Source organism: Cherax quadricarinatus, chromosome 8 (assembly GCF_038502225.1).
Source record: "Cherax quadricarinatus isolate ZL_2023a chromosome 8, ASM3850222v1, whole genome shotgun sequence".
In the NCBI taxonomy this organism is placed as follows: domain Eukaryota; kingdom Metazoa; phylum Arthropoda; class Malacostraca; order Decapoda; family Parastacidae; genus Cherax; species Cherax quadricarinatus.
In genome coordinates this window covers 1,120,898-1,140,828 of record NC_091299.1, presented here as the reverse complement: position 1 = coordinate 1,140,828, position 19,931 = coordinate 1,120,898, and the positions used below count along the sequence as shown (strand labels likewise).

General features: G+C 41.8%; 1 protein-coding gene and 1 long non-coding RNA gene across 3 annotated transcripts in view; one reads left to right on the top strand and one right to left on the bottom strand.

Moving 5' to 3' along the window:
* Positions 1–40: 40 nt before the first annotated feature.
* On the bottom strand, positions 41–8,680 carry LOC138852392 (uncharacterized). Its single transcript, XR_011391720.1, has 3 exons — positions 8,543–8,680; positions 5,006–5,057; positions 41–4,539 (listed from the first exon to the last, which is right to left on the bottom strand). It is a non-coding gene; the product is annotated as an uncharacterized lncRNA (long non-coding RNA).
* LOC128685355 (mucin-5AC) overlaps positions 8,242–19,931 on the top strand; it is a 46,807-nt gene continuing 35,117 nt past the window's right edge. The window contains exon 1 of one of the 2 annotated variants that reach the window (XM_053771845.2): positions 8,242–8,374. In XM_053771845.2, the coding sequence (XP_053627820.1) occupies positions 8,312–8,374 (63 nt within the window). In that variant the 5' untranslated portion in view covers positions 8,242–8,311. Of the gene's footprint in view, positions 8,375–8,702; positions 8,826–19,931 lie in introns of those variants that run through there. The other variant, XM_053771846.2, reaches the window with a different exon arrangement.

Sequence of the window (19,931 nt, the reverse complement as noted above, 5' to 3'; positions counted from 1 at the left end):
CATGACAACAGGAGAGTGCAACTTCCTTTCTTGCAAATGTGTCACTCATCAATCCATAAAAGAAAATGCTACAATGCATACTGCCAGGCATATCTAAAGGGGACTAGAAGACACAGACCTGCCAGACTATGGAAAACAAGAGAGAGGAACCTCAACCTCTCCAGAGACAGGTTTTTTAGGACCAGAAGGGGAAAAAGACTGGCAAGAAATGACAACAGTCCTACACCACCTGAAAACACTTCTGGAGAAGAGGCACAGACATTGGCCTCTACCCAAGAACAACAGATATTAGAGCCAGCAAATAAAACCCTCCTAAATTCCACCAATACGACCTTTGTCTTTGCAAACATACAGGGTCTAAAGCTGTCAAAAATTCCTTACATCAAGGGACTGCTCACAGAGTCAAATGCAATGTTTGCAGCACTCACAGAGACCCACATAAAGGATTATTATGACAACGAAATATGGATCCCAGGTTATAACCTATTCTGATGCGACAGACTAAACAGGCAACAAGGGGGGAAGGAGGGTTGGCCTGTATGTCACAGAGTCGCTCATTTGCACAGAACTACTTAACACTTCAACTGATGTAGTTGAAGTTTTGGCGGTAAAGATCGAAAACCAAAACCTTGACATTGCAGTAGTATACAAGCCTCCAGATGCAATTTCCTAGCAATTCCAGGAGCAGCTTGAGAAAAATTGACCACTGTCTGGAAACTCCTAACTCCTGCCCCAAACATCTTACTACTAGGAGATTTCAACCTGAGACACCTAAAATGGAGGAGTATAGCAAACAATGTTTTAGCAGAGATCACCCCAGGAGGCAGCTCTGATGAAAATCCACACACGAACTATTAAATCTCTGCAACAAATTCACCTTAAACCAGCAAATAGTAGAGCCTACAAGACTAGAAAATACGCTGGACCTCATCTTCACTAACAATGATGATCTGATACATAATATAATTGTACCAAAGACAATTCACTCAGATCACAACATAATAGAGGTACAGACATGTATGCACAGGGCTCCGGACCAGCAAGATGTAAGCAGTCATGAAGTTCTCTTCACGAAATTCAATTTCAATAAAAAAAAAAAACATACAATGGGATCAAGTAAACCATGTCCTAAATGAAACAAGCTGGGAAGATACCCTAAACAACGTGGACTTGAACAAGTGCCTTGAAAAAATGAATTCTGTGGTTCTTGAGATCTGCTCAAGACACATTCTATTAAGAAAAAGAAAGAGAAGATGTAAACTAGAAAGAGAGACGTTCCCTATACAGACGAAGGCGAAGAGCCACAGAGCTGCTGAGTGGGGTCAATATATCTGAAATACAAAGTGAAGCACTAGTCAATGAAATTGCAAATATTGAACTTAAGCTGAAGGAATCTTATAGGAGACAAGAATCACAGGAAGAACTAAAAGCCATAAAGGAAATTGAAAAAACCCAAAATACTTCTTCTCTTATGCCAAGTCTAAGGGAAAACAACATCCAGTATTGGGCCCCTGCTTAGGCGGGTCGGGACATACACAGACGACAGCCAAGAAATGAGTGAGATATTAAAATCCCAATATGACTCCGTGTTCAGCGAGCCACTGCCCACTCTAAGGGTCGGCAATCCAAATGAATTCTTTATGAACGACACCCAAAATTTGGCCATCCCAAAACTCTCGGATATTATTATAACTTCTTCATGTTGTGATAACACTTATTTACAGATTTTACTGCACGTGTACACACGCACACACTTATACATACATGTATAAACATTCACAGAACTCAATACTTACAATGTTTAAATAAATTTGCATTGCAAAATGGTTAATTCTGAAAGTAAATATTCACCACTTTTAAGCATTCATATGCAGTCTTAAAAGCTTTAATTAAAATCTTGACACTAACTTGTATAAACAGTTCTATAAAACTCTGGTTCTATAAAACTTTGGTTCTCAACTACCCTTGACACCCCTGATTACATTTCTATTATTTTTTTTATTAACACACTGGCCGATTCCCACCAAGGCAGGGTGGCCCGAAAAAGAAAAACTTTCACCATCATTCACTCCATCTGTGTCTTGCCAGAAGGGTGCTTTACACTACAGTTTTTAAACTGCAACATTAACACCCCTCCTTCAGATTGCAGGCACTGTACTTCCCATCTCCAGGACTCAAGTCCGGCCTGCCGGTTTCCCTGAATCCCTTCATAAATGTTACTTTGCTCACACTCCAACAGCACATCAAGTATTAAAAACCATTTGTCTCCATTCACTCCTATCAAACATGCTCATGCATGCCCGCTGGAAGTCCAAGCCCCTCGCACACAAAACCTCCTTTACCCCCTCCCTCCAACCTTTCCTAGGCCGACCCCTACCCCGCCTTCCTTCCACTACAGACTGATACACTCTTGAAGTCATTCTGTTTCACTCCATTCTCTCTACATGTCCGAACCACCTCAACAACCCTTCCTCAGCCCTCTGGACAACAGTTTTGGCAATCCCGCACCTCCTCCTAACTTCCAAACTACGAATTCTCTGTATATAATTACTATTTACTAGGTAGTAGGTTGGTAGACAGTAACTGCCCAGGGAGGTACTACCGTCCTGCCAAGTGAGTGTAAAACAAAAGCCTGTAATTATTTTACATGATGGTAGGACTGCTGGTGTCCCTTTTTCTGTCTCATGAACATGCAAGATTTCAGGTACATCTTGCTACTTCTACTTACACTTAGATCACACTACACATACATGTACAAGCATATACATTTATATATACACACACCTCTGGGTTTTCTTCTATTTTCTTTCTAGTTCTTGTTCTTGTTTATTTCCTCTTATCTCCATGGGGAAGTGGAACAGAATTTTTCCTCCGTAAGCCGTGAGTGTCGTAAGAGGCGACTAAAATGCCGGGAGCAAGGGGCTAGTAACCTCTTTTCCTGTATAGATTACTAAATTTAAAGAGAAACTTTTGTTTTTCTTTTTGGGCCACCCTGCCTTGGTGGGATATGGCAGGTTTGTTGAAAAATAAAAATTACTATTTAAAGAGAAATGGCCTATGAAACAAAGTGAGCCTGAATCTTAAAAGAAAATTAATTTATATGGATACCATTTAGTAGTATTCTTGGATGCAAGATTCACCAGCACTTCTAAGAACATGTCTCTTGAACTTCTGGGGAAGACTAACTTCAAATTTGAGAAAACTTTGCACAGGGCCAATACTGAGTATAATATATAAAAGAGGACGATTAATGAGTAAATCTCCACTAAGCATCTTTGAAAAGTTCTGAGTGCTTAGAGTTAATAAACAGCCAGACATTGGTACAGCAGACCATTATATTACATGGATTTATTTGCCATGCTTTGGTTATTGCACTATTGAAAAATTGCGACCCAATTTTATACAATACTTCTTAACATTAACTTCATACAGTTCCGTTTGCAGGCGCAGAAAATGTCCCAGCTCAAGCTGCCGCTTTGTTGTGGGTCAGAGAGGGAGACCTACCACCATCCCCAACACTCCTGCCATCCCAATCCCAGCCTTCGTGAATGTGTTCAGTTCCATTGTCTTAGGAGCTAGCTGTGTTTGTGAATTGTTTTGATCTTTTAATTGCAATCATAGCACCCAGTAAGCATACAAGTGTTGCTGAAAGTGGCAAGAAAAGGTGTGTGTGTGTAAGTCTTAGAATTAATGAAGAAAATAGAGATATTAGACAAAAGATGGTCTATGACCTTAATGAAGTGTCATTTTGTAAAATTAAAAGAACATAAGGTAAATATACGAGTTTGTGAGACTGACTGACTTTACTGACTTATTCGACTTACTTGACTGACCCTACTGACTTGACTGTCCAACTTAAAGTTAGACACTTTCACTGAAGAGGACCCTGACAAATCTAGAAGCAGTGTTCTGAAATGGTATCTAGAGCAGTTGATGCTTTACCATCAGCTCAAGCTGCCACCTTGTTGTGGATCAGTGAGGGAGACCTACCACCATCCCTTGCCACCCCCGACACCACCATCCCAGCCTTCGTGATTACTGTTCAGGTCCACTGTCTTAGGAGCTGTGTTTGTGAATTGTGTTGTGATTTTTTAACTGCCATATCTTGTATCTGCCAATGGCACCCAGTAGGCATACGAGTGTTGCTAAAAGTGGCAAGAAAAGGTATAAGCGTTTAAGTCTTAAAGTTACGAAGAAAACAGAGGTATTAGACAAGAGATAGCCTATGGCCTTAATGAAGCATCACTTTATACAATTAAAAAGAATGATGTAAATATACAAGTCTGTGTGATGAATAACTGGCTGGCTTACTGGACTGACTTGACTGATTTACTGACTGACTGATTTACTGACTGACTGACTGACTGACTGACTGACTGACTGACTGACTGACTGACTAACTTACTGACTGACTGACTGACTGACTTACCGACTTAAAGTTAGACTTCTTTCTCTGAAGAGGACCCTGACGAATTTAAAAGCAGTGCTCTGAAGTGGTGTCTAGAGCAGCTGAGGCCTTACTGTCAGCTGAATAATGTACTGCAGGGTAAAATACAACAGAAATGCATTACAGAACTTATGCACACTCCAGTACAACTATTGACTTCAGTACCAGAACCTCTTCCATCCACCTCAGCCAAGTAGGGCCACAGCATAACTCTCCACTCTCTTCACAATCCCCCACAAACACCAGCACCCACAATTTAAGGCAAGAAATATGTCTTAAGCAGTACAAACAAAAATTCATTACAACATTGAACTACAATTACATATTTATTTTTATTTTTGCAAGTTCTGGAGGTATAAAAAAAAAGTTGTTTGGATTTTTGGGGGGCTCTCAGGAATGTAATCCTATTTTTCCCACAAGTTCTTCAGTTTATCTAACACAGATTTACCTAACATGGCATTTTCAGGAATGTAACTAATATAATGGTCTACTGTATATTGCAATCATATGGCTTGGTAAACACAAAATTCTGAATATTAGCTTGCACTGTATACTTACAATTCACTGTTACATTGGTGCTTCTTCAGAAGGACTACAATCATCCAATAACCTGTATACAAAATTAAATTAAAGCTTCAGTAACAGCTAACAAAATATTTGAAAAAGTTTTAAAATGAATGGCACAAAATTAACTGCATCTTTCAATTTTATTAGTTTTATGTAAACTTCAGGATATGTTTTACGGGATTTTAGCTACATTAGAAAAATGGTGTTGGCATTTTACTGTTAAAATAAGAAATTCCTAGAGAAAATATACAAAGTTTTTGAATACTATATAGACAATATAGTACAATCTATTCATTACAATTATATATATGATCCTCAGGTGGTAAACCTTAGAGGATCGTAGAGAATACAATATAATGACCTGATCAAATAACCAAAACAAAGATTCTTCTAGCAAGGGCCTACACCTCACGTTCCACATCCCTCTCGTCCATTTTTGGACCTACTACTCCCAGTCTGCCCCTGGATGGGAAGTACATGTACCTTCTTCTAAGGTACTACAGAGGAACTACTCCGGCTGGGTACAGTTCTGGGTTTGTAGGGCTTCCATTGGGAAGGAGGCCCCCTCTCCAGAGGCACCCTTTCCTGTATCAGGCAGGGTAACAAGTAAGTGGTGCAAAGGTGCCTCTCATATTTGGAGGTTTGAAGGAGGCACCAAGTGGCAGAGTATGTTGTGGTGGAATATTAAAATGATGTGGAAGATAAGAGACATTGCACAAGTAGGCGATTGGTTAAAGCGTAGTGGCTGCAAAAATTTACAGAAAAATATAATGCCAAAGTGTATGGAATGTCTGGAAAAACACAATATACCTTATTAACAAATACTGATGAGGGATTCATTATGTAACTAGGGCAAACAAATGTTTATAAGCATTTATTATTAAAATAGTTTAAGGTATTTATACTCAAATAACCCGCACATAAAAGACAGAAGCTTACGACGACGTTTCGGTCCGACTTGGACCATTGACAAAGTCACACTGAGTGTGACTTTGTCAATGGTCCAAGTCGGACCGAAACGTCGTCGTAAGCTTCTGTCTTTTATGTGCGGGTTATTTGAGTATCGTTCCAGTCACGGTATTGTGCCTTTTTGTTATTTATTTAAGGTATTTGTTAAACCACTGTCATCCAATATAACAAGGCCATTATTGCATGAGCCTATACACAGTTTGAGAGAAATAGCACATTAAAAGATGCAATTAAGGCTTATTGTAGAAGGTAAGTGTATGCAGGCAAGTAAATATGCATGGATGTAAACTGAGGTGCACTTATAGCTGTGCATGTATAAATAAATATAATACAAAAAAGCGAGCACACATACCAGAAAAGAGGTGGGGCCAGGAGCTGTGACTTGGCCCCTGCAACCACAAAAAGGTGAATATAAACACAAGCAGACACGCACGCACACGCAGATGGGGCCAAGAGCTATGAATCGACCCCTGCAACCATATATAGGCGAGTACACATGCCAGCGCGCACATACGCAAGCACACACACATACACACACGTACAGGCACACAAACGGGCGCACATAGCAAATTATATATGTATATATAAAAACAAAACAAAAAAAAAAAAACTAAAAAAAAAAAAAAAAAAAAAACAGAAATCACAAATTGCCAAAAACAAATCACAAGAATCTAACGAAAACATTGCAACCACATTTGGACGAGTACGTATGTACGTACACACACGTACATCCATCCAGGATTTTTATTCTTGTTAAAAAGGCCGGGTTAAACCCATATAGGTAGTACAAGAATGGTAGCATCTGGAAGATGCTGAAGAGTGCATGTCAGCGCACTTCGTGGGTACACGACCTCACTTTACTGCCAAACTGAAACCGCTTGCTTGCAACTTTTGTTAAACAGTAATTTGGATTTTGAGGTTACAAGTTTAAGTGCCTTTTTTGGACGTACTTCGCTGCTACTGAGAATTATTCCTGATTAAATTTTCACTAATGAATGTCCGAAGAATTGGAAAAAAATGTAAAAACATTTGTGCTTCACTAGATACCTTCATTCAGTTGTATATACGATCTAAATGTACAAAATATTAGTGTATATTAATACCATTTTTTCAGTAATACATTAAAAAATCTTGTCTGGCAGTCACCGACTTTTCAAATCACCGACGATAATTATTCAGGTAACTAAGTTAGGCGACTTTAAATACAACTACGAGTTATCTAAAAAAAACATAAGTTAGACTGTGTTACTATATGCCGGACAAGTTTCACAAAACTTATATATAGCGGATCTCTTCTAAAGGGAACGATGGGAGACGTCTCGTCACTATCAGCAACTTGGGTACATCGGCGATTACTCGTATACTAAAAAGAGCAAAAGAAATTCATATCAATTGAAAGCTATAATAAATTTTACCTAGATAATGAATTGGCCAGCGTTTACTTTAATTAAGCCCGGAGCAGAACACCATAAGTCATCTTTTTAAATAACAAACGAGTGAAATCGAAAGCTCGGCAAAGCTAATTTCTTGCGCAATTTGTTACTTTTGGAGATATTTAAGTAAAATATTAAACTTCGTGGTTACCTTAACCTCATGCAGCATAAGCTAAAATATAGTAACCTAATAGTACATATTTTTGCGAGTCTCCATACTCATTACTGGGAGATACTCACATTTTGTGTAGGGAAAATGATTGAGAGTGAACACGGGGGGAGGAAACAAAATAACACACTGTGATTGGCCAGGCGTGTCACGTGACTGAATACGAATGTTCGATTGGCCCTGCAGAGGCACATTTAACCACAATACTAATACTTTGTTTAGTATCTCCCAAAATAACAATTTCCACAATAAATAACGAACTATTTTTGCCAATTCGAATTGCTTGTTGGTAATTTAGAAAATAAAAGAATGGTCGAGCTATGACCCGGGCTTTAAGTAAATATTGACCCAAAATATTTATATATTCTTTTTGAGTAGGTTCAGAGGCGTTGTGAACGCACGTGACTATGGTGAAGCGGCGCGGTGGTGTAAGGATCTGTGCAGCAGAGGAGCGGCCCGGGCCGGCACTGACACCCGCCTCCCGATCACACACCGCCCTGCTACCAGTGATGTGTCCGTGACGTCACGGTGATGTCACATCTTCCTGATGGCCACCTAGCCAATGGGGAGGCGCAAGTCAGGAGGCGATGATGACGTCACGGTGCTCGTGCGGGCTCGGCGACTCCCCGGCTCGCTCAGTTACCCACAATCCCCCGTCCCGCCAGTCCATGTCGCCGCCCCGACCAGTCACCACCGCTGCGCCGACGTGACCACACGCGCGGCCTCATGCAGCGCTCCATAGAAGAAATTAAACGAAGATTGTTGACGTGCACAGATCAAGATTATAATGTAAGCATCTTGAGGATGTATTGAATCACTTAATCAGTCAAAAAATGGTATTTATCAGCATCGCACCGTAGCTACAGCTCTTAATACGGGCCGCCATGGCTGACAACGGCCGTCAGGTGGACTGCAATATATCTGCTAATTTTATCTAAAATAAAGCACTAGACGAACTTCAAAGTCACAAAATAGTGGTTCCAGCACGGAGAGCAACGTTGTGTGGCAAGAAGAGCGGCGTGGGCAGTGATGATGTGGTATGTGGTGAGGGTGAGACAAACATTTTCACAGGTCCGGTGTGGCGGCTGCTCTACAACGACTCTCCTCCCAGCGGCAGCACGCATGCGCCCTGCGCCACCACCACCGCTCCCGCAACACACACACATTCTACAACCCAGCCTTGTTTTGCTTGTATTTGCCCTCAACCTAATTTGCAAAATTCGGTGATGCCGCTAATGAGGTAGTTATAGTCAAAGATGAGTTGCAAGGGGGCGGAGGAGTGCTGAAAGTTGAGATTAAGGTGTGTGTTGAGGTGTGAATAAGGAGGGTGTGTTGCGGGGTGAGCCACAGCTGGTGGGTGCTAGTGTAGTGGTGGCAGGACTTGCTTACACTGCCAGACATGGCGACGTTTCCTTGTGCTGCCGCCATCAACATCATTAATAAATTCCTCCTACCTCCCAGTCCCAATAATTTGTGACTTTTTCTCTGCTTGAAACCAATTTACACGGTGCTTGCAATGTGCAGGCTATGGTTGTAGTAGCTAACGATGCCTAAATTTTGCGAAATATTTCGTATTAATATTACGTAATGTCCTTTGTATTCATGCACTAGTACAATAATAGAACAATTTGGTTAAACATGTAAATCAAAAGCTAGTCAGTGGCCTTTAGAAGTGTAGGTCACCTGGTGTTTGAGGGAGGGAGGGCTACAATATATACATCGCTACTACACCTACTTTTACTAAACAAGGTCATGATAACTATGACAAGATTTGAATAGACTTTTTCGTGCAATCAGTAATGGGAAAACAGCGTGAGATAAATAGAGATGGATTATATGGGTATAACGTTAGGTTTCCGTAAATGGGTTATAGAGTGTAGAGGATGTGTGAAGTAATGTTGGCTGCTAAGAGCAAACTTTGGCGAGTGAAGCATCAGCATTTTATGGGCTGGGTGAAGTTTCTCTGCAGCATCTTGTTCCAATAACTCCATGATAGTTATTAGTACTCAAGCACTTACATTAAGATGGTGGGCAAGTTCTTGGAGCAGAGTAGTCGAGCAGTTTCATTGTTTGGGTACCTTGATGTTATTAATGACACCGACCTTATATAGATCAAGGTTTTTTTTTTTACCTAGAACTTTCAAATATCAAAAGTGTGAGCTCTTGTATAATTTAAAGTAAATTGAGTGTATTTTTATTTCCTGATGTTTTCTTTCAATAAACTTCTGGCTGGATGTATTAAAATGGTTTCTTATATTTAAATTATTATAACCCATATCCTATTAGCTTGTTATACATCTATTGTATTTTTAATAGTTTAGCTGTATGTTTTACATAGGTTTTAACACTTTTCCTCGTACTTTAAAGAGTATATAGTATCAGCATATTAAGTCGTATGCTACTGACGTAAATATTTTAACCTTCAACGTACGAGGTTAGATGAATTTTAACCTAAATTAATTTAAAGCACGTATCCTGAAGAAAATTAAGTTTCCAATCACCTGTATACCCAACCGAGCGCTGTATGACCCTTGTGGGTTTAAAGCTTAGTTTTGATTGTAATAATAACCCCCCCTTTCAAAACATTAAACATCATTGCCCACTGTTGTGAAAGTAAAATGACTGAGGGTTCAGTGGTTTTCTTTTTTTGTGTGTATTGTTTAGCTAGTCTGAGAGATTGAGATTGATTACATATATGTAATTACTGTTTTGTAGCTACATGAGCAGAGCTATGCTCAGTGTTCTGTCTTGAATACTCTGTTGATATAATTTTAAAATTTCCAGTGATTACACCACTTAATAATTCCTCCTGATGAACCACTATTTGAGAAGAAAATGTTTCTTTTCCACTCTTCCTTTTCCTCAATTTGCAATGGTGTCTTTTTCGTATCCCTGTTATGGCTATTAAGAAATCTTCATGCACTCCTTCAGGTTCTTTCAAGACCTTATATATGGTTTTTCATGATGTTTCCTTCAATCTGCCAGCTTAGACAACTTTAATGTTCTCAGCCTTTCTAATGATGTAAATAATTTTTATTAAGTACATTACTACACGATACATCTATTACAGACCTAGCCGACATTATTGGTATGCTATATAGAAAGTCCTGGTTATGCAGAACATTTCGGTCAATATCTTAGATTAAGCTTGTTCCCAGGATGCAGCCCACAACAGTTGGCTAATGCCCAGGGACCTACTTACTGATAGGTGAAAAGGGGCAGCAGGTGTAAGGAAACATACCCAACATGTCACCCATGCTGGGATCAATCCTTGGAAGGCATTATCAGCAGAGCAACGAGCAGCATAATTCATATTCCCAAACTGGCAGTCATTTTGTTGCTTTTCTTTGAATATTTTCTAACCTGTGTGTTTCTTCAGCTGTGGGTACCACTGCACATTTTAGCCTGATACAGGTTTAAGTTTTTCTCTTTTTTTATATATTTTTTACAGGAGAAGGGGTTACTAGCCCATTGCTCCCGGCATTTTAGTTGCCTCATATGACATGCATGGCTTATGGAGGAAAGATTCTTTTATACTTCCCCATCATTCACTCCATCACTGCAAGACAGTGATGGAGTGAATGATGAAAGTTTTTCTATTTTGGGCCACCCTGCCTTGGTGGGAGACGGCTGATGTGCTAATAAAATAAAAGTTTAAAACAACTTAACATTTCACCATCAATATATTTGAAAGCTATTTAATAGTTTGCCAGTGTAGCATAAGAGATTCTCACAATTTCATTATATTTTTCTAGTGACAATTTGTTAATTCCTAGATCCCTTTATCTGATACTGTCAATATTTTGTCAATCTATATTCTTCATTTTGATGTGGCCTGATTTTGCTTTCTCCCACTACCATTACACGACTTGTCTACATTAACTTCCTCATGTATCTATCGCCCCCACAGGCCGATAGCATGTGGGGTTCCCGAAGGTAGTATTCTGGGTTCCTTATTGTTCCTATGTTATGTGAATGACATGCCCATCAATGTCAAGTGTAAGCTTCTGTTGTATGCAGATGACAGTGCTCTGTTAGTTTCAGGTAACGACCCATAAGATATAGCTAATGTACTATTGCTAGAACTAACAAATTGTTACACCTCAGGCATGAAAAATAAACTGAAAAGGGTAAATAATTTTAATGTCCAGTGTAATGGGGAACTCATCAGTTCAATATCCTCAGTGAAATATCTGGGAATTCCCTTTGACCCAAGGATATCAGGAGAATTTGTAGGGAACAGTGTAGTAAAGAAAGTGAATGCCAAACTGAAGTTCCTCTACAGACAGGCAGTGTCTACCTACTGAGGCTTGCAGGACCCTATGTCTTGCTCTCATACAGTGCCATATAGACTACTATTGCTCTTCATGCTGAATGTTTAAGACAGTAAAACAACTGAAGTTAAGCCACATTTATAAATTTGCTCATTGTCCTGAATAGTTTGCTGTAAAGTTTGTCAAGGCTGGGAACCGAAGCAAGTATAGTACTAGGAAAAGGGAACATAACTTTGTAGTAATCACAGTTGGTAATCAGGCTTCAAACACATTTTATTGTACAGCAATAAGGGAGTGGAATGGACTGCCTGCACAGGTCAAAGCCTGTCATAGCATGAGTCAGTTCAAGAAGAGAGCCAAAAGTTACCTAATGAATGTAGCTTCAGAAAGGGAGGAGTGATTTCTTGTATAGCTAATATACATTTAATTAGTACTGTGATCTGAGCCCCTCTTTAATGTTAATGTAAATAACTCGGTATACCTCATTCCTAGTATCTCCTTTTATTGAAACTGCTTTTCACATAGTTGAGTTACTTGTCTGTTTTAACTTTCAAGGTTTAAATAATATTTCACAAGGATCCCAATGGAAATGTCACTTTCTGACCTATCCTAGGTAATCTACACATGCTGGTATGTATAATAATTTAATGTAACACTATTTGTGTACCTATACCTGAAGAAACTTATTGTAAGGATTTAGTCATTTTTCATTATTAATTTTACATAAGATCTTTGCATCAGCTGCAGTCATGTAATTTTTATTCCCTCATGGAGTAGTAGGTAAATTTGGGTTGCCAGGGGTAGATGAAAATGGGGAGCCTTTAATTGAAATATTTTAAGAAAAAGGTTTGGTAATAAGTAATACATATTTTATGAAAAAGAGGATAAATAAGTATACAAGACATGATGTAGCATGTAATGAAAGTAGTTTTAGATTGTTTTAGTGGATAAAAGGTTGATGGGTAGGCTTCAGGATGTACATGTTTGTAAAGGGGCAATGGATATATCGGATCATTATTTAGTTGTAGCTACAGTTAGAGTAAGAGGTAGATGGGACAAAAAGAAAATGGCAACAGCAAGTAAGAAAGAAGTGAAAGTTTATAAACTAAGGGAGGAGGAAGTTAGGGTGAGATATAAGCAACTAGTTGCAGAAAGGTGGGCTAGTGCAAGTATGGGTTAGGGAGAAGGGGTTGAAGAGGGATGGGGTACTTGAAAAAAGTTTAGATTGAAATACAGGTTAAGAAAGTCTAGGGAACAAATGGATTTGTCGGTTAAAAGCAGAATAGGGAGTTAGTAGATGCGGAGCTGGAGGTATTGGGCAGATAGCAGGAATATTTTGAGGAGCTTTTAAATGTCGATGAAGAAAGGGAGGCAGTAATTTCATGCATTGGTCAGGAAGGTATAACATCTTATAGGAGTGAAGAACAGGATGCGAGTGTGGGAGAGGTGCATGAGGCATTATGTAGAATGAAAGGAGGTAAAGCAGCTGGAACCGACAGGATCATGACAGAAATGTTAAAAGCAGAGGGGGATATAATGTTAGATTGGTTGGTAAATTGTTTTTTTTTTAGTGTGAAAGAGAGGAAGGTACCTAGGGACTGGCAGAGTATACAGTTCCTTTATATAAAGGGAAGGGGGACAAGAGAGATTGCAAAAATTATACAGGAATAAGTTTAGTGAGTATGCCAGGTAAAGTGTATGGTAGTTATTGAAAGAATTAGAGGTAAGACAGAGAGCAGGATTGCTGATGAGCAAGGAGGCTTTAGAATGGGTAGGGGATGTGTAGATCAAGTGGTTTACATTGAAGCATGTATGTGACAAGTATTTAGATAAAGGTAGGGAAGTTTTCATTGCATTTATGAATTTAGAAAAGGCATATGATAATGGATAGGGAAGCAATGTGGCAGATGTTGCAAGTGTATGGAATAGGTAGTAAGTTATTAAATGCTGTAAAGAGTTTGAGGATAGTGAAGCTCGGGTTAGGGTGTGTAGGAGAGAGGGAGATTACTTCCCAGTAAAAGTAGGTCTTAGATAGGGATGTGTAATGCCACCATGGTTGTTTAACATATTTATAGATAGAGTTGTAAAAGAAGTAAATGCTAGGGTGTTTTGGGGAGAGGTGGGATTAAATTTTGGGGAATCAAATACAAAATTGGAGTTGACAATTACATTTTGCTGATGATACTGTGCTTTTAGGAGATTCTAAAGAAAAGTTGCAAAGGTTAGCAGATGAGTTTGGGTGTGGAAAAGTGGAAAGTTGAAAGTGAACATAGATAAGAGTAAGGTGATGAGGGTATCAAATGATTTAGGTAAAGAAAAATTGGATATCACATTGGAGTGAGGGAGTATGGAAGAAGTGAATGTTTTCAAATATTTGGGAGTTGGCTTGTCAGTGGATGGGTTTATGAAGGACGAGGTTAACCATAGAACTGATGAAGGGAAAAAAAAGGTGAGCGGTGCATTGAGGTATCTATGGAGACAAACATCCATGGAGGCAAAGAAGGGAATGTACGAGAGCATAGCGGTATGAACACTCTTATACGGGTGTGAAGCATGGGTTGTAAATGCTGCAGTGAGGAGGTGGCTGGAGGCAGTGGAGATGTCCTGTCTAAGGGCAGTGTGTGGTGTAAATATTATGCAGAATATTCCTCTTCAAGGGGGGCTCCTTGGCGTGGTGAAGAGGCTCTTGGTCTGAGGAATTAGACCTATCGGTCTTCTTCCTCAGACCGAACCTAATTACCCCCCAATCTCCCCTCCCCTATCCCATCCTCCCCATCCTCCCCTTTTTCCTTTCCTCCTCCTCCTCCCCACTCCTCCCTTTTGCCCTTCCTCTTTTTGTCCTTTGGGATTTCTCCCACAGGCACGCTAGTTCCTAGGTAGAGGAAAGGACACCGGGGTCGATCCCATTCCGTTGAGGTTTCTTGGCGGTGGCGTAGTTTGCCGTGGAATCTGGATTGCCTAGGGATGTCCCGATCCCTCTCCGGTATCCCGGAGTAGCTTTGGGTGTCTTTTGGGCGACGGGTGTATCTCTGGAAGCCACCTTTCGGATTCCGGGGGTGGTGGCTGAAGGAGGTATGCTTTGTGGCGGATATCCGGCCGCCCTCTCTTTTGTCCACCGAGGTAGCTCGGCAGATGTGAGGTTGCTATCCCAGATTGCTGGTTTACTGGCATGAAGGGTAGGGTATGGCACGGGTTCCATGCTGCATCTGCGCTACTAGCGGTGTCGAGTCCTCTTGGGCGCGGAGGGAGATTTCTGGCCCTTTCATTCCTCCTAGGAACTATCCCTCCCCGGTCCCCCCTTTTTTTTTCTTTTTTTTATTTTTATTTTCTTTTCTTCTTTCTTTTTTTTTCTTAAAAACAAAAAGAAAGAAGTAACCTAACCATGGCAGCCCTAGTCCATGAACCTGGTACCCCCGGGCCCCTTCTTGATACCGCACCCCGTTCTGACCCCGCCTCGTCTTTGGACCACTCTTCAGACATTCCTCATGCCTCTGTACCTATTGCCGGTGCTGTTTCCTCACCTGCTTCAGGTACTGAGGCCTCGACTGACTCCTTCGATTTATCAGACCTTCGCTCTCCTCTGACTATGCTTCCGGCCTCTCCCTCTACGGTGCGGCAATTTTCAAATCGCCGACCCGTTCCACGTCGGACCAACTCTGGTCCCACGCCTAAACGTCAACGACAATTACCTGCTGATGATACTTCTCCACCTTCACCTTCTCGTTCTTCTCAGAAAAGATCGACACGTCCTTCACTACCTTTCCACGCTCAGTTTCAGACTGAACAGTGGACTAAATTCTTCACTTTACGACCAACTTCCTCTACTGCCTATCTTTCTGACCATAGTATTGGCAAGGCACTCCTACGCCATGTTGGTAAAGATATTTCTTTTCATGCTCTTAAGAGCGGTACGCGCATCATTACCGTACAGAATGCTACCCAGGCTCGTGAGCTCTCTCGTCTTTCCCATATAGATACTGTTCCTGTCACCCTTGAAAAACATCATTCCCTCAATTCTTGTAGTGGTACCGTTATTCTGCCCCATACCATAGTTCAACAAAATTTCCAGACATGTGGCACCGACATTCTAGAACAGCTGGAACTCCAAGATCTCCCAATCCTCAAGGTAGACACTTACGTTCTTCCTGCCCGTGGGCGGAGACGATACCCTAGCAATGTGGCTCGTTTAACTTTTGACAGCCGAGAACTCCCATCCTCAGTTTATATAGCAGGACATCGGTTACAAGTTCGAAAGGTGATCCCTACACCACAACAGTGTAGAAATTGCTGGCGATTTGGCCATCCAGCGAAATATTGCAGATCTATCGCCGAATGCCCAGTCTGTGGTGCCGATGACCATTCTAATACGTCTTGCAATCGATCTCCCTCTTGCCTTAACTGTCATGAGGCTCACCCTTCGTACTCTCGCCGTTGTCGGGTCTATTTAAACGAGCGGGAAATCCGTTACCTCAAAGAGACAGAAGGTCTCCCTTATGCCATGGCAGTTTCTCATCTCCGCCTCCAAGGGAGACTCCCACGTGTTTCTTATTCCCGTGTTTCAAAACGTCCCCCCACTTCTGGTATCCCATCTTCTACACCCACCTCTGTGGTTACCTCTCCCATAATCACTCCTGTATCTAATCCTTTTGCTGTCCTCGGCTCAGACGTCCCTACTTCAACGCCTCAGTCTAATCTCGCTTCTTCGAGTTCTCTCTTACAAGCCTCAGTATCGACGAGACCTCGTACGACACCTCTTCCCAATCGTCCCTCTACTTCTCAAAAGTCAAAAAAAGGTCCGGTAACACCTCCTACCCATCTTCCACCTCCTCATTTTACCCTCCCTGTCTCTGTCCCTAGTTCTTCCCCTCTCACTGGCTCAGTTACAAGTGCAGAGGTTCACCCTCCTCCTCGTAATGTACCTTCCTCCCCTGTTCCCTCCCAAGTTTCTTCCTCTTCTGCCACCTCCCAGGTTCCTGTCTCTTCTGTCCCCTGCCACGCTTCTCCAGTTCCCTCCACCCTTTCGCCCCCCCCTACCTTGGTACAGTCCAATACAGTTCCAATCTTTACTCATCCTCCCCCTACCATTCCCAATATTGTCTCCCATACGACATCTCTGAATTCCGAAACACTTGAAGCAATCTCTGAATATATTGCAGAGACCAAACCATCAATGGACACTGATCCACCTTCCGCTCTTTCTCTCTCCTCTGCTCCATCTGCGCAACTCCTTTCTTCACAGCGCACCGTTCCTTCGCTGCTTGAACATTTTCCACTGCCTCCGCATGTGGACTTTTCTAACCCTCCTAGTCCGTAGGAACCCTTACCTGCGGATTTCAAGTATCTTTATCATTGCCAATCATGGCCTTTTTACAGTGGAATATACGTGGCCTCAGGGGTAATCGGGGTGAGCTTCAGATGTTACTCTCCCAGTTTGCCCCTGTTGGTGTTTGCTTACAGGAACCAAAATTACACTCTGCTGTTATTTCTCACATCTCAGGCTATAATTTATTGTATTCTTCAGATCCTTTTCCTGATGGGACCTTTAATGAAAGTGCCCTTCTTCTCCGCACTGATATTCCGTACCATCAGCTATTTGTTCATACTTCGCTGCATTACACAGCAGCCCGTATCCACTTACATAGGTGGTATACGCTCTGTTCTTTATATCTCTCTCCTTCTCGGGCATTATCTATTCCGGATTTTGCCTTCCTTGTTTCGTCATTACCGCCACCGATTCTGTTACTTGGTGATTTTAATGCCCACCATTTCCTCTGGGGAGGGTCTCACTGTGATTCCCGAGGAATTCAGTTAGAGGCTTTTCTTGCCACCCACCCCCTCCATGTTTTAAATACAGGTACTCACACCCATTTTGATCCTCGGACTCATACTCTCTCTTGCATCGATCTCTCAGTTTGCTCTTCCTCCACCGCATTAGACTTTACTTGGTCTGTTCTCCCGGACTTACATGACAGTGATCATTTCCCAATCATTCTTACTTCCCCTTCATATTCGCCACCTCTTCGCACCCCACGCTGGCAATTTAATCGGGCAAATTGGAACCTTTACTCACACCTGACTGTTTTTAAAGAGGTTCCTTCTTCGTCCTCCATCGATGAGCTTTTACACCTCTTCTCGTCCTCCGTTTTCACTGCAGCTTCTCATTCTATACCCCAAACTTCGGGCAGGCATTCTCAGAAATGCGTGCCTTGGTGGTCTCCTGCTTGTGCTCGTGCAGTACGTTTGAAACGCGCTGCATGGGGCAGGTACCGGTACAATAGAACCACAGAGCGACTCCTTGATTTTAAACAGAAGCGTGCGATCGCTCGCCGTGCCATCCGTGACGCTAAACGCACTTGCTGGCGAGATTATGTCTCCACCATCACCTCTGCTTCCTCTATGAGTGCAGTCTGGAAAAAAGTACGAAAACTGAGTGGTAAATATTCTCCTGACCCGGCTCCTGTTCTGCGGGTTGCCGGTGTTGATATAGCAAACCCACTAGATGTTGCCAATGAAATTGGCAATCATCTGGTCCGTATTTCTCAGGGACTCCATCTATGCCCCTCATTTCTTTCCTCAAAGTCTGCCAGAGAGTTAGCACCCTTGGACTTTTCTTCTCTCAGAGAAGAACAGTATAATGTGCCTTTTACACTTCAAGAACTGGAGGCAACACTCTCAGCTTGTCGATCATCGGCAGCTGGGCCCGACGACATTCATATTCGTATGCTACAACATTTACATCAGTCAGCCCTTGCAGTCCTATTACGCCTTTACAATCTTATTTGGTCACAAGGAGTTCTTCCACAGCTGTGGAAATCTGCCATTGTTCTCCCTTTCCGCAAACCAGGCACTACGGGACATGAAACCTCCCACTATCGTCCCATTGCTCTTACCAGTGCAGTTTGCAAAGTAATGGAACGTCTAGTAAATAGACGTTTAGTGTGGTATTTAGAGACACACAACAGTCTCTCCACTCGTCAATATGGCTTTCGTAAGGGACGTTCTACCATAGACCCCTTACTGCGCTTGGATACGTATGTTCGTAATGCCTTTGCGAATCACCACTCAGTTATTGCCATATTTTTTGACCTTGAGAAGGCATATGACACAACTTGGAGGTATAATATTTTAGCCCAAGCCCACTCCTTAGGCCTTCGAGGCAATCTACCATCCTTCCTTAAGAACTTTTTAACTGACAGGCATTTCCGTGTTCGGGTTAATAATGTGCTCTCCCCGGACTTTATCCAAGCTGAAGGTGTCCCCCAGGGATGTGTTCTGAGCACAACACTTTTTCTCCTTGCTATTAATGATTTGGCCTCTAGTCTTCCATCAAATATTTGGTCATCACTCTATGTTGATGACTTCGCTATTGCCTGTGCAGGCGCTGACTGTCACCTCCTTACAGTTTCTCTCCAGCATGCAGTCGACCGTGTGTCCAATTGGGCCACCACACATGGGTTTAAATTTTCCAGCACTAAAACCCACCAAATCACTTTCACTAGACGCTCTGTCATCTCTAATCATCCTTTGTACCTCTATGGCTCACGTATCCCTGAACGTGATACAGTCAAGTTTCTGGGCCTCCTCTTTGATCGTAGGTTATCCTGGAAACCTCACATTACCTCTCTGAAGGCAACTTGTCACAGCCGGCTGAACCTTCTTAAAACCCTTGCTCATCTTTCGTGGGGAGCTGATCGTCGAACCCTCCTTCACCTACATTCCACCCTTATTTTATCGAAACTTGATTATGGTGACCAGATCTATTCAGCGGCATCTCCTGCTACTCTCTCTAGCCTTAACCCCATTCATCACCAAGGATTACGTTTATGCCTTGGTGCTTTTCGCTCTTCCCCTGTCGAAAGCCTCTATGCAGAAGCGAACGTTCCATCCTTATCCGATCGCCGTGATGCCCATTGCCTGCGCTACTATGTACGCTCTCATGATCTCCGCAATCCTTCCATTTATAGAATGGTCACTGATATTAGTAGACATTCTTTATTTGTTCGCCGCCCCTGCTTACTCCGTCCCTTCTCTCTTCGCCTTCATTCGCTCTTGTCTTCTCTTCAACTACCACC